Here is an 18,497-nt window from a genome sequence, read left to right as displayed (position 1 = left end):
TGAGCCACCGCGCCCGGCCTCTGTTTAATATTAATACTTGCTAAACTAGCAGACTTTTAGGGACCTGGAGATTCTACTATAGATAATCTACTTTATATTGCTTATATATTTCCAACGAATAAAGTTTCAACAAACTTGAAAGCATACAATTAATTCTTTCAGGGAAAAGATTACTTTTTCACCTCAATGCTATGTTGTTGAAGTTTTTAGTCCTAGAGCTCAAAAATAAAATATTCCTACCCTGACATGAGCCGTAATATGTTGGTTAAACTCCGGGGCGACCTGGCTTTGTCAAGGCAGGTTTCAACATAGCACCATGTTGCCAAGCGGACCAACCTCTGTCTGCAGGGAAAAGCATGCACGTTCCCAAGATAAAAATGTTTTCAGTGCTAGCAAAGAGGGAAACCGGTGCAAAAGCTGACGTTTCTCAGTGCATCAGAATACATTGCTTATTAATTTTTTATTTCACACAATTTTGTTTGTTTGTTTGCTTCTAGGAAAAAATCCTTCCTGTTTTGTGCTTTGTACGCTGCCTTCATATTTGGTGGCCGACACTTAATGAACAAACGGGCGAAGTTTGAACTGAGGAAGCCATTAGTGCTCTGGTCGCTGACGCTTGCTGTCTTCAGGTAGGTTTTGTTTTTTATCATGTTCCTCGTCACATGCATGCATTTCATCAGACTTGCAGAAAGAAAACGACACTTGAACGTTTCATTTTCTAGCTGGTAATTTTGGATTATCGACTCTGTTGAAGACGTAAGAGGAAGCCACGTTCAGAGACAAAACCTTCACTCCACCCATCTTGGAGATGATTCTAGAACAGAGAATGTTTTTGCTTTTGCAGCCCCAGAAGTACACTCCACTCCCTTGCAACGGGCATGTGTTGATATAGCCAGTTGTTCCTTTGCATTCAGGCTGTCGGGACAAAGCCAGGTCTCCCCCTGTGGCATCTGTCCTCCAGCACGCAGACAGATTCCTCCAGAAGCTTCAAGGAGCATTTCCAGTCTTTGTATCGTTTGGTGATCTAGGCAATCATAAGACTAATTAATTAGCACGCAGCTGGTGTCTAGGCAGGTGCCAGAATTTACCTAGAGCTCTCACGATGGCACTGTGCAGTCCGTGTTTTGCTTGCCAACCGGCAAGTCTATAAAGTAGGCGTTGGGGGTAGAAGAAGCAGATGGAGATACACCAGAAAACACAAAACTATTTTTATATTTATGAATGATTATTCATTTGCATCTTTCGTATTATATATGAACTGTTCTACCTCTCAGCTGAAACGGAGGGTTTCAGTCACCCAAGATCATCTGCAAGTCCAAAAATAGGCAATGGAAAATTCCAGAAATGATCAATTTCTAAGTTTTAAATTGCAAGCCGTTCTGAGTAGCCTGATGAAATCTCTTGCTCCGTCCTACTGAGGACGTGAATCACACCTTTGTTCAGTAGATCCGTGCGAGTTAGTTGGGTAATAGCCGATTCAGTTACTGTAGCACCATGCTTGTGATCCAGTTACCTATATTTTACTTAACAATGTCCCCAAAGTGCAAACGTAGCAATGGCGGCAATTTGGATATGCCCAAGAGAGGCTATACAGGGAAAAGGTGAAAGTTCTTAACATAATAAGGAAAGAAAAAAAAAATCATATGCTGAGGTCATTAAGATCTATGGTGAGAATGTTTCTTCTATCTGTGAAATTGTAAAGAAGAAAAAAAATTTATGCTAGTTTTGCTGTTGTACCTCAAACGGCAAAAGTTACAGTCACAGTGCGGAATAAGTGCTTAGTTAAGACGGGAAAGACACTCAATTTGTGGGTGGAAGCCACGAACAGAAATGGGTTCCAGTTGGGGACAATCAGGTTTGGGTACTGGCTTCAGCTTCAGACATCTCCTGGGGGTCTCGGAGCATATCCCCCTTAGAGAAGGGGGCTGCCTGAGTAATTCCTCATGTTTTCACTCTGGCCCCTGTGTCCAGCTCTTTGGTAGAACTGGTCTTTATTCTTATTTTGAATCCCATAGAATGCACAAGCTACAACACCCCGATGAGTGGCTTGTGCTTGGCTTTGTGGAAAACAGACTCCACACACAGCTCCTCCAACATCTTTGAGTGGGAATGACTGAAGGGCCTGGAAGTTTCCAAACTGAGAGTCAAGGTCACCTTTGATCTAAAAAGGTAGATGTGGTTTAAGTTACTATACGAACAAGGTAAAGTCCAGTCTGTCTGCCGTGACATTGATGGGGGGTACACACTAAGAAACTCATTCAAGTATTTTTGCAGAATTAGGATGGGCGTCAGAGACAGCTGGGCTTGGGCACCTTCTGGATTTTGTATCCTGTATTGGCTCTGAGTCCAAAAGTGAGAATAATTACCTGTCAAAGCTGCCAAGTTTTCAGGCTGTTCAGATGACTCTGGTCTTGTAGTAGTGAAAAAACATGAGTCAAGGCGCAAGAATAGTAACTGATTTTTTTTTTTTTTTTGGAGACAGAGTCTTGCTCTGTTGCCCAGGCTAGAGTGCCGTGGCATCAGCCTCGCTCACAGCAACCTCAAACTCCTGGGCTCAAGCGATCCTCCTGCCTCAGCCTCCCGAGTAGCTGGGACTACAGGCATGCGCCACCATGCCCGGCTAATTTTTCTATATATATTTTTAGCTGTCCAGATAATTTCTTTCTATTTTTAGTAGAGACGGGGTCTCACTCTTGCTCAGGCTGGTCTCGAACTCCTGACCTCGAGCGATCCTCCCGCCTCGGCCTCCCAGAGTGCTGGGATTACAGGTGTGAGCCACCGCGCCCGGCCATAACTGATTTTTATGAAAATTATTTCTAAAGGAGTAATTTCCTTGGAAGTGATGTGTTTGCTTTGACTGATGGAATGCAAAATAGAGAAGCGTCTGATAAAACTTACAGAACATAAATGAAAGAGGAAACCCAGACGCGTCCACTCCTAGAGTGCCACAGTAATGCAGAGTTGAGGATTTACATCGGGCGTCCTTGTAACTTTTAGCTAATTCATCAAAGCCTCTGGGTCCGGGTATATGTGCATGTAAGAGAGACAGGAAGAAGCTCTCAATATTGAATGAGATATTTTTATTGTTCTAAAAACTCTATCTCCCCAAAATTTATAAAAAAAAAAAAAATACCCTGATTTAGAATAAACAGGCTCCCTCTGTTGAGAAAAGAGAAACAGTTTTATAGGTTTTCCTCTAAATCCCCAAACCTAATAACTAATTGAGGTGGTTTGTGCCAGGTGCTTAATCTCTGCTACCTTACTCAGCCTCACAGCAGATCTACAAAGAAAAACCTATTATAAGATGGTCCCATTTTATGAGATGGGTATGTTCCTTTTTTTTTTTTTTTTGAGACAGAGTCTCACTCTGTTGCCCAGGCTAGAGTGCCGTGGCATCAGCCTCACTCACAGCAACCTCAAACTCCTGGGCTCAAGCGATCCTCCTGCCTCAGCCTCCCGAGTAGCTGGGACTACAGGCATGCACCACCATGCCTGGCTAATTTTTTCTATATAGATTTTTAGCTGTCCAGATAATTTCTTTCTATATTCTTTTTTAGTAGAGATGGGGTCTCGCTCTTGCTCAGGCTGTTCTCGAACTCCTGGGCTCAAGCGATCCTCCCGCCTCAGCCTCCCGAGTAGCTGGGACTACAGGCGTGAGCCACCATGCCCGGCCTGATGTTTTGATCTTAAATGATACCCTAAAATGTAGAAGGGCCGTGGATTATGGGGGAAAGACACAGCAAGGATAAAGGAGAAGGCCAGCAAGTGAGGTAGATACAAACCCTAGCGGTGGTCTAGGCTGTATCTTTTTATTTCCCCTCTCAAACTTCAGATGCAAACTAGCTTGGCCTGCAGCCGAGAGGGAAGCCCTCAAGTGACAAGGGCTCATCCTCTCTGCCAGCCTGGCCGTGGAGCCAGAGGAGGAGGTGGAGGGAATGTCCCTTGGTCCTCAATGCTCACATTTAATGACATGAGAAAAAGCCCTTCTCCTCTGAGGAACTTCACAGAAGCCTGGAGAGTTCCACTATGCATGATGAGGCCTTGGGAAAATTCAGTAGCCTGGGGGGGGGGGCAGTCTGTGACAAAGAAATAGCAAGGTCCCAGACTTTTGGAAACCTTTGTTTGCATTTCCAAAGCCCACACTCATAATCCCAACTGTAGAAGCTCACAGATAGCCAATGCGTTTGTATTAGCCACCAGAACCCAGAGGCCCGGGGTTATGTTCAGACTCTAACCCCCAAGACTTGTGAAAGCACACTCAGTGACATCTTAAGCTTTTTCTACCTTGAGGGTTAAGAAAAAACTGTCTCTGTGGGAAGGAAGGCGAACAGAGCACTGGTCACCGGCCAACCCTGGCAGCCGTCCGGGGTGCGGACAGAAGGATGTGGTTTCTTACTAAGAGATAAAGGTACACATGCATGCCTCATCTTGACAGTTAGCAGAATTGTGTCATTACAGTCTAACAGGTTGAGCTTAAAAACAAATTGCGAGGAAGAAAGAAACGGGCAGAAATAAGCAGAAGAGGCTGGAGGGTTTCAGCATGTCCCTAACTCTTGCAAATTCAGACCACAGAGGGAATATTTCTTCTTGAATTAAACGTAGCATCATTTTTGGATGACACTGGGGCTTTGAGTGCTTGTGGCCTCGTTGTACGGGACTCTACAAGGCTTTGAGCAGGGCTTTGAAGGGCAGCAGAATGAAAGATTTCAGGCTACCTTTGAGCAAAAGGAAGTTCCTGAAATGGAGTTCAGAGGAGGCCGTTTGGAGATTCTTAGATATCCAAGTAGCCAGGCCAGCATCTAGATTTTTTTTTTTTTCCCCTAAGAGATGCTTCTAGATTTTAAGATGGGAGTTTCTGAATCTGCCGCTAGCTTTTCTCCTGGGATTTCTCTGGCAGGAGCAGATGAGCTCTGCAACGTGGTGACTGCCAGCTGCCGTCCGCGTGGCACATTTGAAAGGGTGACCCGTGTGGGCACCACCCCTCAACGCTTGGCGACATTGCACGTAAGATAAGGTGAAGGTTTGCAGAGAAAAAGGGGGTAGAGGAAGAATGGATCGTGGAGTCTCTTAGTAGGTGGAGGAATGATTGATCTTGTTAGCTCACCCGGGAAGATGAACTTGCAATCAGAAATTATCCATGTGGTACAGAACAGACTTTTGTTTTGAGAGCGAGACTTAGCCTGCAGACCTAAAGCTATAATATCCATGTCTTTGTTTATGGGAGGCATTTTACCTTCCCCGGTTCCCTGGGGATCCGGCTGATGGCTGTGTTAGTCACAGCTGTTCATTTGGAAAGGGGAGTGTGTGTTGCGTGACTCAGCCTGCAGACTCGGCCTTCGCTTTTGCACGAGGAGTTGGGGAATCCCGAGATTTTGGTTTGTTTGTTTTATTTTCCTTTGCAATTGTTTCCTTCCTTTCCTTGGAGTCACAACGTGGATTCACAGAAGTTTCCAGCTGGCATTGTAAAGGGCATTTTGAGAATGTGGAAAACTGAGGATCAGAATGACCTTTTTCTCCTTCTGTTCTTCCTCCTTTTCTTTTCCCTCTTCCTGGGTAGAGGGAAGACACGGTCCACATAATGTTATCTGTCGTGATGCAAATACTCTCTGATGCAATTTTCCTTCATCATCCTTCAGGGAAAAAAAGTTTGCTTTCCGCACGAGGCTATGAAACCTAGTTAAGACTATGAGACTATGGCGCAATGCTATTAATCTTGGCACTGAAATCATCACTGTCCTAGTAATCTGATAATATTACAAAAGAGGTAATCTTTCCAACAGAGATTAGTGATTTTCTCAAAGGAACACAATTTTCTGTAGAAAGATGACTCACCACTTTTGTGATGCGAGTGAATTTTTGTCATTAACATTAATCTTGACTGTGTGTCCACATTTATTTCAGGTTCTTTTTAGCTCATAGAACTCTCATTTTAATTTTTTTTATCATACTTAATTGACGTCACTAATGGCAGTCCTTTATCTCTTTGTTTCCATTAGAAAAGTCTAGAAACCAGCACATTATTGTTTCCATGTAGAGCTGGAAGTCAAATATTCTTGGGCTTGGGCAAGCCTCCAGAGGAACGCAGTGGATAGCGTCTCATTAGTAGTTGAGTGACAAGGACAAGGCAATGGACGAAAGCACACCCCGCAGAAGACATTACTTTTGTAAAATGCAACAGAACTCTTGGGGTTAAAATTCAGGGAGAAGGATCCTCAACTGGGACAGCAGTAATGCACAGATAGGCAACTCCATCAGTCACCCGGGCAGCTTCATTGCCAAGTTCATGGCGGGGGTGGAAGGGGAAGGACAGGCAGGAAAGCATCTTGCAGAGTGAGGTCTCCAGGGTGCCCATAATCCAGAGCTGGGACCTGCAGGTGTCCCGGGTCCAAGATTGTGAGCCAATCATTGTGAGATGGGTCCTGGATGCTGGATTTCCAGCGAGGTTGAGAACCACAATCCTAAAGGAAAGCCTGGTGGGGAGTTCTCAGGGTCAGCTCTCAGGTGAAGGGCAAAGCACTGAGCCACAGACAGAAGAGTCTGCTGCCTAGCAACGATGAGACCCTGGACGTGTCCCCTGCCCTCTCTGCGCCTGGATAGAACAGCGATAATGGTGCCCCATGAAGTTGGGCTGAGAAATCAAGTTTCATGATCTAGCAGGTCAATGAACCCCTTTAAATGGGAAAGACGATGCCAGAACTGAAGCTTGCATCCTCTGGTCTGAGAGTTGGGGGGCAGCAGGCAGGGGCCTCTGGCCCTGATGGGGTGGGGGGGACCCATGGTCTGAAGGAGATGAAATCCCCGTATCTCAAAATAAAACTTTTTTTTTTTTTTTTTGAGACAGAGTCTCGCTCTGTTGCCCGGGCTAGAGTGCCATGGTGTCAGCCTCGCTCACAGCAACCTCCAACTCTTGGGCTCAAGCGATCCTCCTGCCTCAGCCTCCCGAGTAGCTGGGGCTACAGGCATGCGCCACCATGCCCGGCTAATTTTTTCTATATAGATTTTTAGCTGTCCAAATCATTTCTATTTTTAGTAGAGACGGGGTCTCGCTCTTGCTCAGGCTGGTCTTGAACTCCTGACCTCGAGCGATCCTCCTGCCTCGGCCTCCCAGAGTGCTGGGATTACAGGTGTGAGCCACCGCGCCCGGCCAAGAAAAATGACATTTAAAAAAAGAAAATGATACGGGTGTGACCTCATAGGGGGGAAAGGCATGGGGTGTGGCAGTCATCCACCTTCCTCAAACACAGTGGCCCAGATTCTCATCTTAGCCTGTTTGAGCCTCTAGATTTAGAATAATCTTCCATCCTCTGATCGAAAGGTACATTTCCCATGAACCAGATGTTTTCTGAAATCGACAGCCTCTCCTTCAAGACATTCTATGGAAAATGCTTATTTCATATCCTCTTGTGAATTTGCTGGCTCACGTTGTCACTGCCATTGTGAAAAGTTGGCACATGACCAACTTTTGTGGCGGGAGCAGTTGAGCTCAGGATGTAAGAGCTGGGGACCTCACCAGGACGCTCCGGCACCAAAGGGCTCCCTGACCCTGGGCTCCGGCCGGCACGTCACATGGGAGCCTCGGCCCTGTCAACCCACCGAGAACGATCTCAGCATTGCTGGGGAAAAAAATATACAAGTGGAAGTTCTCGTAGCAATAGGAATAATACGAACAGTCAAATCATCGAACTGAAAACCCTGTAAATCAACTTCCCAAGTAGGGAAAATGAACCACAACCTCTCTTACCCGATAGAATGAGAGGAGAGAAAGAAAGATGATTTTTCAACACTGAGCGATAGACAAAGTCAAACAGCAATAAAAATAACACAAATAGTAATAGATTAAGAATACAATAAAATCTGGGAGGCCGAGGCGGGAGGATCGCTCAAGGTCCGGAGTTCGAGGCCAGCCTGAGCAAGAGCGAGACCCCGTCTCTACTAAAAATAGAAAGAAATTAGCTGGACAACTAAAAATATATATAGAAAAAATTAGCCGGGCATGGTGACACATGCCTGTAGTCCCAGCTACTTGGGAGGCTGAGGCAGGAGGATTGCTTGAGCCCAGGAGGTTGAGGTTGCTGTGAGCTAGGCTGATGCCACGACACTCTAGCCTGGGCAACAGAGTGAGACTCTGTCTCAAAAAAAATAATAATAAAAATAAAGAATATAATAAAAACTTTTATTGAGCACCTATATGTATGTGTGTACACACACACACACACACACACACACACACACACACACACACACATCTCAGGCTTGGTGCTAACTAAATACTTATATTGCTTTATTATAAAATTCATAGAACTAATTTGCACATTAGATATTAGTATCCTAATTTCAGAGGAAGAAGTGTCCAGGCCTGGCCAGGAGGAGTGCGGGGATTGATTAGGCATGTCTGCCGGGAGCTGGCCTGCTGTGTCATGCTGTCCCTGGGGGTGATGTCACTTAGGGAGGAAAAGATGCCTCCTCACCTTAAAGGATATTTTGGAAAAGTGTCGCCGTGTGACACTGTTATCCTAAAAGCCACCTGATGCCACAGTGCTCTGTGGCTGAAATGGGCCTTGGGGTGGAGCTGGTGGCTTTCCACAAATGACAGTCACCCCGCCCCCCGCCCACCACTGCTCCCCCCAGCAGCATTGTCACATCCCAACAATGTGCCTTTGCCCACAGACACATGGGCCCAATGGGTGGTACTGACGGTGTCCCTGAAAGGGACTACTGTCCCCTGCTCTGAGTCAGCCGTATTGTTCAGAGCTTAGGGCATGAGGCTCCTGTCCAGATATGGGACAATAATATGTGCTGTGCACTTGTCGTCAGCAGTATTGCAGGTCACCGTGACACCAAAACCTTCAGTGCCTTAAAATGACCTCCCCACACCCTAACCCTCCCAATTTGTGAATCCCTGTTTGCCCTGAATCCTAATGCCACTTCCTCTTGAAGCCCTCCAGGTGTTCCCCGCCCCGCCCCCCACTCGCCAGAATTAGCTTACTGACTTTCTTCACCCCAGAATCTAAAACCAGGCAGGTAAATTTTCACCACTTGAAATAAGACATTAAGTTGTGTGGATACCACAGACATTGGGAATGAACTACAATGATTTCCAGACCCAGGAGGATGAAAGGAAAGTGATTGATTTCCAAAGGATTTTCTTTGGATCTACTCTGATCACGTTTGGGGCCCACCATCTGGCAGCAAGTATAGTAGTCAAGGAAAGTTCTAGGCTGTGTGATTTCTGGCTGTGGTGGGCTAGAGTCAGCAGGGAAGGGGATGCTTTATGAAATACGCTCAGTTGTTCAGCAGAATCATGGATCTGGGGCTAATGAGCAGAGGGTGATCGATTTTGAGAGTGTGTCATCTATATGTTTCCTTGCTTTTGGCTTGTGCAGAGTCATTGCCACCTCCCCCCCCCCATTATGAAAAGCAGGTAACTGCTGCAGTAAGGAACTCACCCGCAGTATCCATGACTGTAGATTCATCGTATAGCTACAGAGGGAGCTTCGGCACCCAATGTTAACGAGTGTTTACAAGTCTACTGAAAATCAGATCTTGTGTGTTGTGTCTTGCAGAATGCTTTGGGCAGCAAGTCATAGAAAGCAAAACTCCGAATGGCTTATGCAATAAGGAACATTTTTTAATCTCGAGAACAAGAGGTCTTGAGATAGGGTCACTGAAAAATTAGTTAATTCAGCAGCTCAGTCACATTTTGAGGAACTACTTTGTCATCCTCTGAGTTGGCCTTGTCCCCAAGGAGGCCTAGGGTGATAAAGGCCAGTCCGGAGGTTAAAGGAAGAGTTAGGGTAAAGAGCTAAATGGATTTTCAAGGAATAGAGCCAGGGGGACTTGGAGACTAATCAGACACAGAACAGGACTGAGGTAGTTCCGAGAGTGCAGCCGACTCCAGCTGAATGCAAATTCTTCTCCTATACCCATTTCCTGCCAATGGCCAACCAGTCTTCTCGGTATGGTTAATGTCAAAAATGAAATTATGTTCTCAAACACTGTTTCTTTTTCTCTTTTTGTTATAAAGTATATTCGGTGCTCTTCGAACTGGTGCTTACATGGTGTACATTTTGATGACCAAAGGCCTGAAGCAGTCAGTCTGTGACCAGGGTTTTTACATTGGACCGGTCAGCAAGTTCTGGGCTTATGCATTTGTGCTAAGCAAGGCACCCGAACTAGGTGAGTGTCTCCTCTCCTTCCGTTTCCTGCCCCTCTCTTCGCAGCGACATGTCCGCAATTTTTATTGAGTGAACAAAGAAGCAAATCATCTGAAGGTCCTATTTTGTTTGTTGCAGGAAACTTAATAATGAGTGAGTTTGAGCTATCAACTGACTTCCACTTTTTCTTTCTTTCTTTCTGTCTTTATTTTTATTTCAGCTTAGTATGGGGGTACAAAAGTTCATTTTCTATGTATTTTTGGTTGTCCAGCTAATTTCTTTCTATTTTTAGTAGAGACAGGGGTCTCGCTCTTGCTCAGGCTGGTCTCGAACTCCTAGCGGGAGGCCTCATTCCCGACACTAACTTGTAGTAGTAGTTTGTAGATGACCCAATTATTCCTCCCTTCACAGTTACAGTACGGGATTGAAGTCCTGACAGTGGGCTGAAGAGTCGGGAAAATGATACCCTCGTCTTGACATAGTTCTTCAATGACGCTAATTAGTGACACAAGTTCTCCATGTACTTTCAGATCCTTGATAGAGGTCATTTATGTTCTGAGTACCTTTTTAAAAAAATTTTGAAATAAGAAATACCATCCTTCAACTCTTCTGGAGCTCCCTGGACAATGGCCTTTCAGGGGTAAACTGCTGAGTCAGAACATCCGGATGTCAGGACAAATGTCTCTAAGACAGCCACTCCAGCCCCTGGTACCTATTTATAGTGACCGTGTTTGCTTGGATGCCTTTTTACCATGCATTTTGGAGGTTTACATTCTTTCCCAGTTTTTTTGCAGTTAGCAAACCTTGTGGCAACGATGCAATTAAGAAAAATTTATCCCTTTGGATTATTTAGAACTTTTCTTATTTTTAGGTCCCAAGTTCTGCCTCGTGAGCATCAAAGGGAAAAGATCTCATGAGAAAAAAGAACAGTTCTTCCACATTCAGTACTGAAAATGTATTTTCTCCCCAAAACCCACATGCCTGCAGTTTTCATTAAATTGTTTTTATTATTTTATTTTATTTTTTTTTTTATTTTTTTTTTGAGACAGAGTCTCGCTCTGTTGCCCGGGCTAGAGTGCCGTGGTGTCAGCCTCGCTCACAGCAACCTCCAACTCCTGGGCTCAAACGATCCTCCTGCCTCAGCCTCCCGAGTAGCTGGGACTACAGGCACGCGCCACCATGCCTGGCTAATTTTTTCTATATATATTTTCAGCTGTCCAGCTAATTTCTTTCTGTTTTTAGTAGAGACGGGGTCTCGCTCTTGCTCAGGCTGGTCTCGAACTCCTGACCTCGAGCGATCCTCCCACCTCGGCCTCCCAGAGTGCTGGGATGACAGGCGTGAGCCACCGCGTCCAGCCAAATTCTGTTTTTAAATTGTGACAGAAGATATGTAATATTCACATTGTTGTGCAACGATCGCATCATCGATTTCCAGAACTTTTGCATCTTCCCCAGTTGACCCCCTGTCCCCGTTTCAACACTAGCTCCTTCACTTAAACCCTCACTACCAAGAAAAGCTTGAGCTCGTTTCAGTGAATGACAGGGTTACAATTTATTAGAGCAACTGGAGAGCAAGAGAGCCACCGACCCGCTGCGTGTGCCAAATCTTTGAGCACCTTCTGTTTGCGTGATATTAAAACCTGCTGAGATTCGGTTTTGTTAAAACTTGGAAACATCTGTTCTGAGCCCAGGTCCTTGCTCAGTTGAGCATGTCATTGTGTTCGAAACCCTGACTCAGCAGCACTCCAGCTAGCTCTGCGAAGAGGGACCCGGCCTTCTGTGACAAACCACACGCACACGGAGCAGGCTTTCTGTGCCTCTCTGTGGCCGAGAGTACCCTGGGGATTTGCAAATGCTGAGCAATTTCCCCATCACAGGAAAGCAATCTGTCTGTGCCTTCCAGGTTTGGGGGTGGGGGAAGGGCTAGCTCAGGAGGGACACTTAGGTGCCAGCAACACCCTGCCCTGCTGCAAGCTGGCTCCTGACTGATAATAGCTGAACCAAAGTTTGGAGAGGTCGAGGTAAAGAGAACATGAACCAGAAAGCAGCTAAAATAGGTGACATGATAGAAACATTCAAGAGGCAAAAGACCCATTGCTTATAATTGAGCAGATTCATTTCCATGACGCCAACTGGACGTTGACCAAGAAAGGTTGGTTGCGCAACATCAAATACACAGTCCCTAGGATAGTGTACATTTATTTCTGGAAACCTTTAAGTACTATGACTTAGCATGACTTTTTTTTTTTTTTGAGACAGAGTCTCACTCTGTTGCCCGGGCTAGGGTGCCCTGGCGTCAGCCTCGCTCACAGCAACCTCCAACTCCTGGGCTCAAGCGATCCTCCTGCCTCAGCCTCCTGAGTAGCTGGGACTACACACACGCACCACACACCGCAATACCAGCTAATTTGTCCTCTATGTTTAGTAGAGACCGGGTGTCTCACTTTTGCTCAGGTTGGTCTTAAACTCCTGAGCCCAAACAATCCTCCTGCCTCGGCCTCCCTCAAATTAATTTTGTTACCGAGATTTCATGACGCATCTTTACTCCTCACCCTCCTCCCCTCCCCCAAATAACTAGAAACATCTACTGTCTCTCAGATCGAGCCTGGGACCCCCCACACACACACCAGCCTGCAGACAGGAAAAGCACAACGCAATTCTCAACTCCAGATCCGTAGGTTCCGTGGTCCCTTCCACGCGAGCCCATTCTCATAGGGTCTGTCTTAGCCATTCTTTAGACAATAAAATTTTGATATAAAAATGATGATGGAGTTAAATTAAATCTAAAGAATTGGAGAAGATGAAATGCTTATCACTTTATGGTAAGTAACATTTGCGGCAATGTGTTTGCATATTGCATGGGATTTACATTTTAGTTAACACCAGGAGACTCAATGAAAAGCATCTTCTCAATTACGAACGACTAAATTTGCTTTTACCCTACAATTCTTGGGCATCTGCCTTATTGCCACTGTGAACAAAGGCTGGGGTCCCTGTCTACGTCACAGTCCGCAGACAGAAGGGAGGCATAGCAATAGCAGGCCTGGGACAGGCACATAGAAAAAGCCCTTTCACAGTAAGAAGTAGACCCCGGCTTTCCTGACATCACTTTTGTCCCTTAAAGTAGGCACGTGAGATTTGCCGTCACGGTCGGTCACAATCAACCTGCCTGACATTGATAGACATAGTAAACGTGGGGCATCTCGCAAGAGAGGACTTCGGTGGAAACTTTATAATCGGTTCGGAAATATGGCAACTTTTCCATTCCTGCTCTGAACAAATACGAAGTGATAATGTTTAGCAATTCAGGAGGGAAATAAAGTCATCCCTGCTGATGAACGGAGCAAAGCATCCCCTGTGTCCTCCCCACCACAGCCATTAGGACCTCAGCGGTCTCTCCACGGCCCAGCATTTTGGGACCTCGCCCAGTGCCGTGTGTTTTGGGCCATCCATCAAGTATGTGAGGGACAAGACAGGGATACGTCCTAGTTCCCTTTGTGCTTCATTAAATTTCAGAAGAAGGACCTTCCAGTTCTTGTATCACCCTCGTCAGCAGAGGTGTACGGGAGATGGCTTTTGTTCCCCTTTCTTCTGTCTTCGCCTTTTGTTTCAATTTTGCTTTTGTCACTGCTGTTGGGCAAGGTTTCATCATTTTAAGGGAGCTCGCAGAGAGATGTGTTCAAGGAGCACGGTACCTTTTATCGTATGCCGAAGAAAAAAAACCATGGTTTTGCTATTCTGGAGAGGCCTGAGAGCTCTTCGCTGGGGACCTGAGTTCCAGTCTGTTTCTTTTGATTCCTAAAGGATCTGAGTGAGACAAGTCACCCTGGGACTCATCCCCCCCCACCCCGTGGTATTTCCTAAAATGTACGGTTGAGTTGGGGATCGGGCAGCCTCGTTGTTCGTGTCCCTTCCAGATCAGTAAGGAGTAGGATTTTTGTGTATTGTAAAATACCCAGACATCTGTTACTTGCCTACCACGTGTGAAAGGGGCATGTTGATCATCCTGCTGAATCCTCAGATAATTCCGAGTCACTGTGATTCCTTATCCCCATTGTGTAGATGAGGAAACTAGAAAATGCTGAGGATGAGTAACTTGGCCAAGGTCACGGAGCTAGTAGATGCCAGTGCTGGGTTTGGATCCGGTCCGTCTAACCGTCCAGTGCTGGCTCAAGACGCCTGCCCCCCCCCCCTGCAAAAGTCTCCATGAGCATCATGGTGTGGTCCAAGGGGCTCATGAACGTTCTTTCCCTTCTTTATCTTTCAGGAGATACGATATTCATCATTCTAAGGAAGCAGAAGCTCATCTTCCTGCACTGGTACCACCACATCACCGTGCTCCTGTACTCCTGGTACTCCTACAAGGACATGGTTGCCGGGGGAGGCTGGTTCATGACCATGAACTACAGCGTGCACTCCGTGATGTACTCGTACTACGCCTTGCGGGCGGCGGGTTTCCGTGTCTCCCGGAAGTTCGCCATGTTCATCACCTTGTCCCAGATCACTCAGATGCTGATGGGCTGTGTCATTAACTACCTGGTCTTCTACTGGATGCAGCATGACCAGTGCCACTCTCACTTTCACAACATCTTCTGGTCCTCCCTCATGTACCTCAGCTACCTTGTGCTCTTCTGCCATTTCTTCTTTGAGGCCTACATCGGCAAGATGAGGAAGACAGCGAAGGCTGAATAGTGTTGGAACTGAGGAGGAAGCCATAGCTCAGGGTCATCAAGAAAAAAAAAAAATAACAGACAAAAGAAAATGGCACAAGGAATCACATATGGTGCAGCTAAAACAAAACAAAAATCATAGGAGCAGACACAAACCCAAGGCAGCTTAGGGATAATTAGGTTGATTTAACCCAGTAAGTTTATGATCCTTTCCGGGTGAGGACTCACTGAATGCACTTCCATCTCAAAACACCGCTGCTGGAAGGCCACATCCCCTCTTAATCTGTCCCCTCTAGGACAAAGGAGAGCAAACGGGAACCAGAGGCAGAGAGAGAGTACCGGAAGGCCAGCTAAGGGTGTTAGCACGCTAGCAAAAGATGTCTTTACTGAGTGTCATATTTCTCTAAGGAGGAAAGAATTTTATTTAAAAATACGAGCGCACACACACACACACACACACACACACACACAATCCTTTCCGATCTTTACCAACACCCAACTGCAGCCAACAGAAAAGGTAAACATGAAAGAGATACAGGGGGTGTGTCTAGAACAATAAGGCTTTTGCAGAAATTAAGGCCTTTTTTTAAGAAAGGTGAGTTGTTGTAGCCCCATGAGAAAAGATATCTTAATCGTCCCTTGTGAAAACAGATGTAAACAATTACATTCGGCTCAAAAAAAAAAAAAAAAAAGATGAATATTCACTGCATAGCTGCAGGCTAGTGAGTTTGCCAAAAGCAAACGGGGGCACCAGGACTCTCCCGAGGGTCCTCCTGGGAGGACGGACACATTGCAGCCCGGGTTCCAGTGGGGACAGCTCCACCCCAGGGCACTTCTGACAGCAGAACTGTGATTTCTAGTCTTAAAACCAGATAGGAAGAATGATCCTTTTGTTCAGTTGCCCGCAGGCTTTTGAACAGCAGAGTAAGTACAGAATCAGAAAGATTTAAAGGAAAAAAAAAAAAAAATGCAACCAGACGATTTGCAGATGGATTCTGTAACTCCCCGAAAAAGGCCCAGCCAGGTACCCCTGCTGAGCCAGGAGAGGGAAGCTGGGGCGACAGGTGAGCCGGCCGTAGATGACACGGACACCCCTCCCTATGGGACTTCACATAGGCCCCTGACTTTCCAAAAGAAACCCTGTGGGACAGTCTATTTTCTATATTTTTGTGACTTTCAAAGAGAAATTCTGCAGGACTCTTTCCTGACACTGTGCTGAGCAGGGGTGTCTACAGTGCCCCCTGCTGGCCGCGTGGCGGTACTTCACCAAACACTCCTGGCAAGTTTGGCTGAAGACAGTTGACAATTAAGGCCCCCCCCCATAGATTTACCCCACCCCCCCCAAATTTTAAATGACATAAAATACTTGTCATACTTCCTTTAGCCCAATCAGAAGCTATCCATCCTGCTTCAAATCAGCTTCAGAAATTTTTTGTAAAAGGGACTTTATCGCTCTGGAACTCAAAGATCAATTTATTAAGAGCCATATTCTTTTAAAAAAAACAAAAAAAAGCTAGGTCATATCATCTGTGATATTTCAGTCCTTTGCAAGCCAAATAAACGTGTCAATGTTCCTAGTATTTCAAAGGAGCAACTCTTGTAAAGTTGTTCAATGTGACATCATAGTATTACTATTATAATTGGTTAAGTAGCTTAATGATTAGGCAAACTAGATGAAAGGTTAGGGGCTATTCTACAAGCATAGATTATGCACACATACACGCACACAGATGTGGGGTACACCGAACTTCAGATCCCAAATGACTAGAAACATTTTCTGGCTAGCAGAAAAAAGAAACCATTGTTTTATCTTTCTTGCTTTATTTGAGCGTGTACAGTAAAAGGGATTTTTTTTCAAATTATTTTTATATTGTTTTAGCTTTAAAGTGTGCTGTCATTCACGAAACAGCTGCTCTGCTTTTCCGTCAAGAGATGGCAAGAGCTTTTTCCAGCATCTCATTTCTGTGTCGAATTGAAAAAAAAAAAAGAATAAAGTTTTATTCCATTCTGTGTGAATGGCTGGAAAAATGAACGGAGAATCTTGTGGAAACCACATCATGACTGGAATAACCGGGGAGGGGAGATGTTAACGTTTGTGTTAAATTATTGCAAATAGTCTATGACGCCTTGAATTTCGTTCATAGATGACACACAAGTATTGGAGGAATGTATTATTTATTATTTGGGTAAAAACTGACATGAGCTGAAAAAAGCTAGGTCCTGCTAGAACGACTAATAGATTCTTAGGATGCAAATAATGTTATTTTGAGCTTTGCAGATAAGTGATACCGTGCAATAAGCCTTTTCCCCCTCATAACAGAAAATACATAATTAAAATGAGGAAAAGGTCACATAACAGTTAACTTGAGTTTAATTGAAGGACCCATTAGAGGCTCATCTCGTTGCTTAATTATTTAATTCAGTAATTTATCATAGATCCTTTAATGCAGGTTAGAATAAAAACATGAGCATAGACCTTAAAAAGACTCTAAAGGATGCTTCCAAAGCACTTTCATCTTGGTATTAGGTTCATGTTTGTGTTCACTTGTAAGATAATTTAGGGTTTTTGTTTACAGGTTGGATGTCTAATAAATAGTTTTTAAATTAGCTATATCTACAGGCATTGCCAATGTTTATCGTGGAAGGAGAAAAGCCACATATTTAAAAAATTCTGGTATTACAGGTTCCGTACACTGTTTTTTTAACATCCCAGCTTAGCTGCTTTTAATTATATAGCAAGATAGGAGGCTGGATCACTAGCCCATGACAAATCTGAAGCCTACCAGAGAATTGACTGCCACAAAAAATACTCTTGCTATCGACTAACATTCCAGAGAAACTTGGGCAGACGAGATTGTGTAGCTGCCCCACTATGCTGCAATAGATTATCCTTCTATTGAAGATTCTCCACTGCATTCCAATCCCATTATGGTGGAAACATCACTCTTGGATTGATTAAAAAAAAAAAAAAACCCAAATTCTTGATTTCATACATATGTCTCTGTCTCTCTTTCTATATATATGAAAGTTTCTATACACTCACATACACGCAATTTCATACAGTCGATCTGAGCATCAACCCAAGTCCAGGAGTTTGCAATGCAATTCTAGGGAGAAATGCTGTATTCATAGAGACGGGGGTTTACCTGGACCTTCTATTTTTCCTTGTGAGAGAGGAGTAACTACTATATTTATATCAATGCCAGGTCAAAGGACCAAATTAAAATCATCAACTGAGGTTATTATTCCAGATCATTTACTCCCATCCTTCTAATCATACTGCTCTACAAAAATAAGGGTCGGGGTGAGAATACACTACACACAGGTTGCTTAGAGTGGGAGGAAAGCATTGCTATGTCCCCTGACTTCTCCACGCCTTTGTATTTTTGTGCAGAGACTAATGGATGTAGACTTGAGTGGGTTTCTGTAGAATTGAACGGAAAGGCAGTAGGGACTTAGGAGAGAGAACATGTCTAGAAAAGAGACCAACAGAAATTAAAAAAAAAAATCAGATGAGGCCAGGTGCGGAGGCTCATGCCTGTAATCCCAGCACTCTGGGAGGCTGAGGCAGGAGGATCGCTCAAGTTCAGGAGTTCGAAACCAGCCTGAGCAAGAGCGAGACCCCGTCTCTACTAAAAATAGAAAGAAATTAGCTGGACAGCTAAAAATAAAT

At 44.9% G+C, this 18,497-nt stretch overlaps 1 protein-coding gene across 3 annotated transcripts in view; it reads left to right on the top strand.

The window, feature by feature from the left end:
* The window catches only part of ELOVL6 (ELOVL fatty acid elongase 6), a 79,842-nt gene extending 63,002 nt beyond the window's left edge, over window positions 1–16,840 (top strand). For all 3 annotated transcript variants that reach the window (XM_045537483.1, XM_045537482.1, XM_045537481.1), the window contains 3 exons: window positions 498–629; window positions 10,025–10,176; window positions 14,422–16,840. In XM_045537483.1, coding sequence (XP_045393439.1) covers window positions 498–629; window positions 10,025–10,176; window positions 14,422–14,846 — 709 coding nt within the window. In that variant the 3' untranslated portion in view covers window positions 14,847–16,840. The remainder of the gene's footprint in view (window positions 1–497; window positions 630–10,024; window positions 10,177–14,421) is intronic.
* The last annotated feature ends 1,657 nt before the right edge of the window (window positions 16,841–18,497 follow it).

This window comes from Lemur catta, chromosome 26 (assembly GCF_020740605.2).
Source record: "Lemur catta isolate mLemCat1 chromosome 26, mLemCat1.pri, whole genome shotgun sequence".
Lineage (NCBI taxonomy): Eukaryota > Metazoa > Chordata > Mammalia > Primates > Lemuridae > Lemur > Lemur catta.
Note: the sequence above shows the minus strand (reverse complement) of the source record. Positions and strands in the feature narration are given on the sequence as shown.